General features: G+C 30.9%; 1 protein-coding gene across 1 annotated transcript; it reads right to left on the reverse strand.

Moving 5' to 3' along the window:
• Positions 1–8,234: 8,234 nt before the first annotated feature.
• Positions 8,235–8,852, reverse strand: LOC113388183. Its single transcript, XM_026625585.1, has one exon. The coding sequence runs from the start codon at positions 8,850–8,852 to the stop codon at positions 8,235–8,237; it is 618 nt and encodes a 205-aa protein (XP_026481370.1).
• Positions 8,853–9,409: the final 557 nt, after the last annotated feature.

Raw genomic sequence — 9,409 nt, forward strand, 5'->3', positions numbered from 1 at the left:
TATTTGATTGAACTCGTTGAACTGAATAAATATGTGATTTTCTTGCACATCCCCTTAATTCCACACCGTAGGTTCATATCGGCTTTATTATAGTATTATATATTGATAAGCTTTCTTTCAATAGGTAATTTGGATTTGCTACCTATGAACCAGCAGAGCTGTATTTTTGCTAAGGCTATTTTTAAAAGTATTTGATGCAGCAATATAATCGATAAATGTTGCAGTTGTTAAATACGAAAATATGAGCAGAAACAAAAACAGAAATGCTTCTTAATACGGGAACGAAATTGGTGATAATAGTGCTGTAAACCGCTAACTTGTTTCGGACAGCTCAATATATTCTTATAGATACTTCAAAAATGTATCTATGAGAATTGAAAGATGAGACGCATAGGTCTCGATACGATATAAAATTTTAAAGATACATTTTAAACATAAAAAGATGTACAACAGTTTCTTGAAATAAATACTTTTAGATACTTCTGATAGGAATAAAGTTTAATAGAATCAAAAAAAATCCTGGACATTGAACACGAATGAGAGGCGTTTTTACACTATGAAATGAAGTAATGTGCATAAAAAACTTTGAAAGATACATTTTAAATACCAGAAGTACGAGAATGATGCTCTTGAGCCACTGATCTTCCTCCGATCACTGAGTATCATCATTTTCTAGGTGTTTTTTGTCATTCTGAATAGTTAATATTTTTTTTTTATTAAATTGTAATAATGATCCATGAACTCAGAATATACACCGTAAGGTATTGCAACTATAGAATATTTGACAAAATCGAAATTCGGAGAAAATTGTATAACTGCGATAGCTTCTAGCACTATTATGAATATAAAAAAATATCTATAAAATTCTAATAAAATAATATATACATGTTTTATAATATTCAAATTATAAAAAATTGTAATATTAAGATACTACACACGTGCTAGTTAAATTGTTAGCTTACTATTAGATTTTTTTCACATAATACTATTCGACTTCAAATGACATCACAACCACATACAAAATATTTAAATCGGCTGTTTTTGAATATCGTGTAATTTTTATCAAAAGTCTTTTACATTTGATCCATAAATTGTATATTCAATGACTTGGTATACAGGATTTGTTATCAAATATGGCAACACCTAGAAAAGGACAATAGTTACTTGAAAATATTGCAAATTCAGTTACCGGGATGCACTCGAAGTGTTCGGGTCGTTTGTTTTGATTATGCCGAGTGCCCTTTTATTCGGATTGAAGGTCGTGTGTGATGTAATTTTATCAAAAATATTTTATCAAAAATAAAATGGTAAGTGAACGATAGTCATTAATTGTTACAATATATTGTAATGTATGCAATTGTGTTGCTAAAAATCATAGTTTTGATACTGAATCAGTCATGTCGGCTCTGTTGATGAAGCGTTACTTCTTGTGGTCTAAAATTTGACCTTAGCCATTCGATGAAATTTGATAGGTACTCATGAGTCACGTTGATTCTATATCATGGTGTAAAATTTTGTGTTGTTTAATCAACAACCTATATAATTTCTTCTTTGTACTATTTACTATGTAAAACTTTTATATTAGAATTGCAACCGGCCGTCTCAATGGAATTGGTTTGTTTGCAAAACGATATAGTTCAGAATTGTAGATCAGAATGCAATAAAATTATTATTGCACAAAACGCATTTGATTATGTTAAGTCACAGTATTTTAATACCAATAATTATATCATAATAATTTTACAACTATATAAGAAATACAGAAATAATTATTGGTATACTATTATTAAAATGAAAAAGTAATAACATAACATCCGAAATAAACTATATACAAGTTTAATTATATTTTTATAGCAAAAGTCACCTGAATATTATTGCAAGTAAAACCTTGGAAGACTTTTAAATCAATATTATATCACCCGTATATTACCTGGGCACGTATTGATATAAAATCGCAGTAAAGCTGGTGTAAAACGTACTTATCTGACACTGTTATCTTTAATTACGGAATATAAATGCATTTGTTTGCCATTAAATGTGTTTAGTAACTCTTGTCACCCGTACCAAGTCATTCGTAATCCTTTAATCAGAGCGATTTGCAGATTGATAGATCCAACTAGTGGTGGAAGATAGTTTCGAAAAATCGTGATAAATTTTTTTTCTATCGAATTAAATATGATCCAGTTCGTAAAAAAACTATATATATAAACTCATTTATCAAGATTGATACATTATTCAGGAATGAAAATTGGAGATAGATTAATAAAATAGAATGTATGAGGTAATATAAAAAAGGCACAGCCAACGCCCAAAGCAATCAAAGTAAACAAAATAATAACATCCAAGTAAAATTTTCATTGAAATTATTTTTAAACTTCTACCTATTTTTTTTTTTTTTTTTTTTTTAATTTTTATTTGGCCTCGCTTACTCTGAGCATTTAGCCACCTACAACATTTTTATTTATTTACATTCTAATTTACATCATTTTAATCTATTTATGTACCCTATTCTATATTCTTCTTAATTTTTCTTCTTCTTATTTTCTTCAATTCTTGCTCTTTTTTCAAATTTCTAATTCTATTTAACAATTACAATTTTTATTTGATTTCTACACATATTTTTTTTCATAAATTCTAAGTCATTGACAGGATTTGATCCGAAGATCCCTGTCGTGTGAATCGAACACGCTACCAATGAGCTATGCTCGCCACAAACTTCTACCTAAAATATCATTTTTTTTTAAATAATATTTGTTTAGGTCAAGTATATATCATAAATTATTACATCCATTCAGGAGGTTCAGTTGTTTCATAAAAGTTGAGTTTTTTAAAAAAAAGTTTACGATTTATGTCAGAATGATAATGTTTAATATAAAGATATATGTAATATAAATTGTTCTATAATATAGGACATTTAATTAAACAGATTATTAACTTCCCGTAGGGCAAGTGTGTGTACGTATGTGTGCGGATATAAATTTATGTCGACGATTTCGGAAACACCGATCAACCGATTTGAATAATTTAACGTTCGATTCGTATTAATAAGGAGACGTGCTGATTAGTTTTTGGCAAAGGCAGGTCTAGCCGTTCCGAAGTTATGGGGCAAAAAGTGTCAAAAACGGTAACTCAATTTTTAAGAGAACGGAGCGTCCGATTTTAATAATTCAAAAAACATTTTACTTGTATTGACAAAATGAACAACTGGAAATTTTTTTGGGAAGGCAGGTCCAGCGGTTATGGACTCGCAATAAAAATAATTTAATAATAAAATATGCCAAATATAATAAAAAATGTTATTTGGCGGTCAAAAATGTTTATGGGATATATGTACATCAAATTATCAGATATTTTATAGAGATCTTAATATTGTGTAATTTTTTGGGTTCCGTACCAAGATTTTTAATTTTGAAGTTTTTTTATATAGTTCAGACAAATGTCCTCGACATTTTCGACAGTGTGGAATAATGTTTTGTACGATTAAAAAATCATTCGGTTCGTACTCGATCGCGAGGCGTTTTTGCAAAAGGCAATTTTGCTGTTTTGGAGGTATGGAACGTGAAGGGTGTAAAAACGGTTATGCAGTTTCTGAGAGAAGTTTAATCCTATTAGATTAATTCGAAAAATATTTTGCTTGAATAGATTGTGTGCAAAAAATGCATTTACAGATAATTTAGTAATTTTGAAAATTTAAAAAATCGAAATTAAAAAAAAATCAAATTTTCGAAATTTTTCATCATTTTCAAAAAAAACTAAATTTCGAAAAATTAAAAAAAAGATTTTTTACAAACATTTTATAATATTTCGAAAATTAAAAAAAATCGAATATTTTCAAAAATTTCAAAATACTCAAAATATTAAAGTAGACCAATTTTCTCATCTACTCCCAGAATTTGCTTATGTCTAGTTCAGTATCCCTATACCAATATCGATCTTGAAAAGACAGATTCTGTATTATGAAAAATTCTCTCACATCTAGTTCCGATATTCAAATTTGCCACCTTGAGAAATTGAAATGTGTTATCGGGCAGTTGATTAATAAGTAAATGGTGAAAAATAGCGCAAACTACCATGCTCGCACATGAACATACGAGAATGTCAGATTTTATACCACCGCACTGTTATCAATTTCGTTCTAATAGCTCAGAGCTAGATTGTGATCAAGAATATATCAGGGACGAATATTCAACATAAATATCGAATGATATACGCAAATATATAATATGCAATACCATTGTCTACCTACTAGTTGATGTATCTACATTCGTTTTTTTCTACTTTTCTACCTGATTACATTTCCACATCTATACCTGCCTACCTGAACACCTGTCTACTACGTATATGAATCAATAATGACTTGTAAATATCATATTTGAATTAACAAATGTCAATTTTGCAATTTTTTTCAATCTCCAAAACCGCTGGACAAATTCCGTTGACACAAATGAAATATTTTTTGAATATTTCAAATCGGATGCTTTGTTCCTTCAAAAACTAATTTGGCATTTTTGCACTTCTTTCTTCGATACTGAAAGAAAGATTTTGTTATGTTTCTTGTTTAATTGAATAGCTTTATATTAATGTTCAAATCATATGTATTGTATATTATCTGTATTATACCAAAACAGTCTTAAACTGCTAACAAATAAAGTTGGCTATCATCTTATACTATTTGGTACTCATTAAAGATCCAATATCTTGGTGAGATACATCTCCAACAAGTACAAACATTCGTACAACTTCAGCAATATATTACAACACTGTCATCATGATATACACGTACAGCTTTTATAGCAAACAACACATCCAGTCACTTCAGCAGTTTCTAAAATAATCTCGTCATGGATGCAAAGATCAGCTGGACGTGCTCATTTTGCTATTCGTGACAACTACACGTTTCGATTTACTTTATCCAATAGAAGTCTTTGGAACAGACATAGGTTTTACTAAGAAATATATGTTAAATGGGTTAGTGCGATATAAAAGATTTTAGTATCGCAGACTGTGGAAGGCGAATGGAAAAAATCAGGGGGCCCCTGAGCTGCTTGACGGACTCGTTTCAACGCCGAAGGTCCGGCAGCCGCGCCTTGTGCGCGTCAATCTGAATCTGTCGACTGCAGCACGTTAGGTCAAAGATCAAGAGTAAAGCCAACCTTGAATGAAAGAGACAGTAGTGATGAAAGAATGAAAATACATTTAGATTAGGACGATTTAAATTTGAAGTAAAACTTCTTTAGGCGCAACTAGGGTGTAAATCCGTACAAATGTAACGGAAGTGCGTTACGGCAGATAAGATAAAATATGTCGAGTGTCATTCGCTCTCGATGATATCATTTCTATACGGGTCGATAGTGATTAGTCGTCGCGTGTGTGAATAGAGATATATCGTTGTATGCGTACCGGAATCAACGTTGCATCCGTACCGGCGTCAACGTTGTATGCGTACCGGCGTCAACGTTATATGCGTACTGATATCAACAAGGAAATCGGCATAGATAAATAAACATTTTAAAGTTACATCGTAGTACAAATCTTGATTTAATGAAAAAATGCTTGAATCAGAATATTTTACCCTGTCCCCCGTAAATAATTATAATGAAAATAACAAAACTAATGCAGCATTTGCGCCGTGTGTGAAACGTAAGTTTATTGAAATAATTCTCATATTATTCTTAGTTTCTATAAATCTTTGAAGTTATTGAAATGGAAAATATTTTTTAGGCAAAACAGATACTACAGCTGTTCAAAGAATGAAATTATATCGCCAGCGAAAAAGTAAAAGAGATACCATCAGTCAATGAATGCATGTTAATTTTAATTACATGAAGTTCTTCAAACACAATTATTACATGATGAGTGAAGTTGCGAAAACAATATTTGTTTAGGCGTTGTTTAACATAATCCACTGTGTGAACGAATATTATAGAAGTTATTATTCAGCAATTAGGTATTTGAATTTTTTTTTTTTGTTTAATGGAAAGATCATATATAAGTTTTATAACAAAGTTTTTTTTTTCGCAATAATTAAAAAGGTATACCAAATTAAAATTTGAGGTACCGAAGAGCGCCGACAAATTCCGAACGAGCCAAGCGCGTGTGACGTCATACTGTTACGGGTGATTCATAGTAGGATACAGCTTTGAACATGTGCTATGCTTTGAGCTTTGGTTAATATCGTGGTGTCATTGTTAAATTCTGTTCGTTCGTTCTGTTTTGTTAAATATTCAAAAATATATAAAAAATGTCAAATGTAAAATGTTATCGCTGTTGTTTTGTACCATTGTGTACAAATACAACAAAAACAACTCCTGAAAAAATGTTTTTGCATGTTCCTGATGACGAGAAACGTCGAAGAATGTGGTTTCAAGCAGTGCACCGAGATTATCCTAAAACAAAATCGAATTTTTGTTGTTGTGAAGATCACTTTGATGTAAGTATTTCAATATTCTACTGATTATTTAAAGTTATCTGATAACTTGAAATAACTTTGATATATTTATAATTTTCTGACGTTTTAAGTTATATATTGAACTAAATAAGATTGAAAGTAAATTTTAATGTTTTGTTTCCTTATTATAAAAACATTTAAATAATTCTAATGATACGTTCCTTTTGCAGCTAATGGATGATATGGAAAATTATATGTATTTCACGACAATAGGAGGTAAAGCCAAGCTTAAAATTGATGTGGTACCACACAAGTTTGAATGTCAGCCTAATCGTAAACATCGAGGGACTTCTAGACCAGCTTCAGAAAAAAGACGAAGACAACAATTAATTAAAGAAATTTTGAGTAAATCTTCGGGTAATATGGAAGTTGTTAATCCTCAGAAACCAAATCTTGATGCTATATCAGGCAACAGTGTTGATGTTGAAAGTGATAGTGATCATTCAAATATAATAATTAAAGTCAGTGTTGGTACACAAACACCAATCGATTTTAATAGTCGTGCTGTTGCTATTCAAGTAAATCCCAAATATTGTAGCAAGTCAGTCCAATGTGAACTTTTATCAGCCGGAGTAGTTCAGTCCTGCTCACCAATTAAAACTGGTAGCATGAGTACTGAAACATCTCCAATAATACCAATAATCGAAGATAATCAGAAAATATTGTCAGATAATAGTTTTACGGATTCAAACAGTTCTCGAGAGATTTATGAGCCTTCAGAGAATAGTGACTCGAGTTATATAGACTGTAGCTCACAGTCTCCTATAAAAAAAAGGTGAAATTGTAGAAGTCACAAATCATTTAATTGATGACAATTTGAAGGCCTATACTGGAGTCCCTCAACAATTTAATGTAATGTTAGAACGTCTCAGTGTTCTTTCTAATATCAATATGACAAATATAAAATTATCTTTAATGAAAATTCGACGCCAAGACAGTTTTGAAAGATTAAGTGAACAGTTCGGAATGAGTGTGAGCAACGCTAGCATTATTTTTAATAAAACAATTCCGGTATTAGCACATTTTTTTAAAAAGTTTGTTTACATGCCTGAGCTTGATGATATAAAAAGAATATTACCGATAGCATTTAGATCTTCTTATAGTCATGTGGTAGCTATTATTGATGCATTTGAGATTCAAATCGAGAAACCTAGTGATCCAGAGCATCAATCATTAACTTGGTCAGAGTATAAAAAGTGTAATACTTTAAAATATTTAATATCTTGCACTCCGGATGGCTTTATCAATTTTATCTCAAAAGGATTTGGAGGTCGAATTTCAGATGAATTGTTATTTCAGGAAAGCGAAATAGTAGAAGAGTTACCCGAAGGTTGTGCTGTAATGGCTGATCGAGGATTCAAGAATATTGTTCAGCTTCTTGACAATAAAAAGATTGAATTAATTCGACCACCTTCAGTGAGTGCTGGGGTTAAATTATCACAATCCGATGTTCTACAAGGCAAACGAATCGCTGCTCTACGTATTCATATAGAACGCGTGATTGGACGAATGAGAGAATTTGATTTTCTCAAACTTCATGCGGTTGTTAATCATAATATGCTACCTTTAACAGACTATATTGTTATCATCGCAGCAGCACTAGTGAATTTACAAACACCTATAATTTCAACTTAAATTTAAGAATATTTTCATGACAAAAGAAATGGCTAAATGTATGTTTCATATATTTATTATTTTATTTATTTATTATGCATTTATCGTTTATTGCACTTGTATCAGATCATCAAAATATATTGAATAATAACTAATTAAGACTTTTACTTTATTAACTTTGTACAGAGTTGAACAGCTTTGGGTATATATTTTTGGACCAGAATACTATATATTTTTTAATGAGATCTTGAGTAGTTGCATCATCATATTTCAATACGCTAACATAAATTTTTTGATTGTCTTCAAAGTTTTCATCGGCAACACAAAAGATACCCTTTCTTTTACCTGTCATTAACATTTGCAGTTGCATTTGAGCATTACACTTTAAGCTTATTTTGCCCTTTGGCAAAAAAGTGTACATTGATTTTTGACTTGAGGGACATTTTATTTCAATTATAGCATCACTAGTTACTCCATCAGGAGATGCTGCAAACACTGGATGGCTAGGTGAAAGATAAATTCCTGAAGGCGCAATTTCTACTTTTAATTCTTTCTCCAGAACTTCAATAACTTTCTTTTTCAGCTTCTTTCCTCGTGCCATAGCCTTTGTTTGATAAACTTTACCAGCACCAATGATTTGTTGTACTAGTGACCCATTATCAGTTTTACAATGAGCAGCTTCATAAAATTTTGAAGCTGTTATGCGTCCATATCGAAGTTCATGCCAAATTGCACACTCACTTTGTTGTTTTGTTAATTCTTCAGTCTCTTGGCACACAGCTTCTTTCATTGCAATCTTTGCGAACTCTAAAAAATTTTGAACTTGCGAATCACTTTTGTTAAAATCAAAAATAATGCGGTGCAAAGATAAACTATAAGCTTTTTTCAAGTTTATATCGAAGTTTAACTGTCCGATTTGACAGTTTATTTGATGGTTTTTGGCTAGTTCAATTACTTCTTTCAAAAATGTTTTGTTATCTGGAAAATTTTCAACTGAAGTAACTGTGTTTTTTTTTGTCAATTTTTCAGCTTGAATATATTTTACTGTAGTTCCTACGCCTGATAATTTAGACTTCTTCCAGTAGCAAGCAACTTCTGTAGGTGTCGGATCTTCGCTCCTGCGATGGATCCACATAAGTAATGCCAATGCATGTTTGCAACCACCTGTGCATTCAATATAAAAATGATTTTCATTTATAAAATTAATTCAATAACTAGAATTTAATTGGATTACTAATTACCTGCTGAAGCTGCACAGTCATGGCATTTAATATCCTGAACTTTTCTTAACCTTTCATTAATTGTTAATGTAACTAAATAGGCTTTGCTTCGAACTCGATGTTCTGG

This window comes from Ctenocephalides felis, unplaced genomic scaffold (genome assembly GCF_003426905.1).
Source record: "Ctenocephalides felis isolate EL2017-DRISC unplaced genomic scaffold, ASM342690v1 CF-g0.4_SCAFFOLD_03572, whole genome shotgun sequence".
NCBI lineage: Eukaryota > Metazoa > Arthropoda > Insecta > Siphonaptera > Pulicidae > Ctenocephalides > Ctenocephalides felis.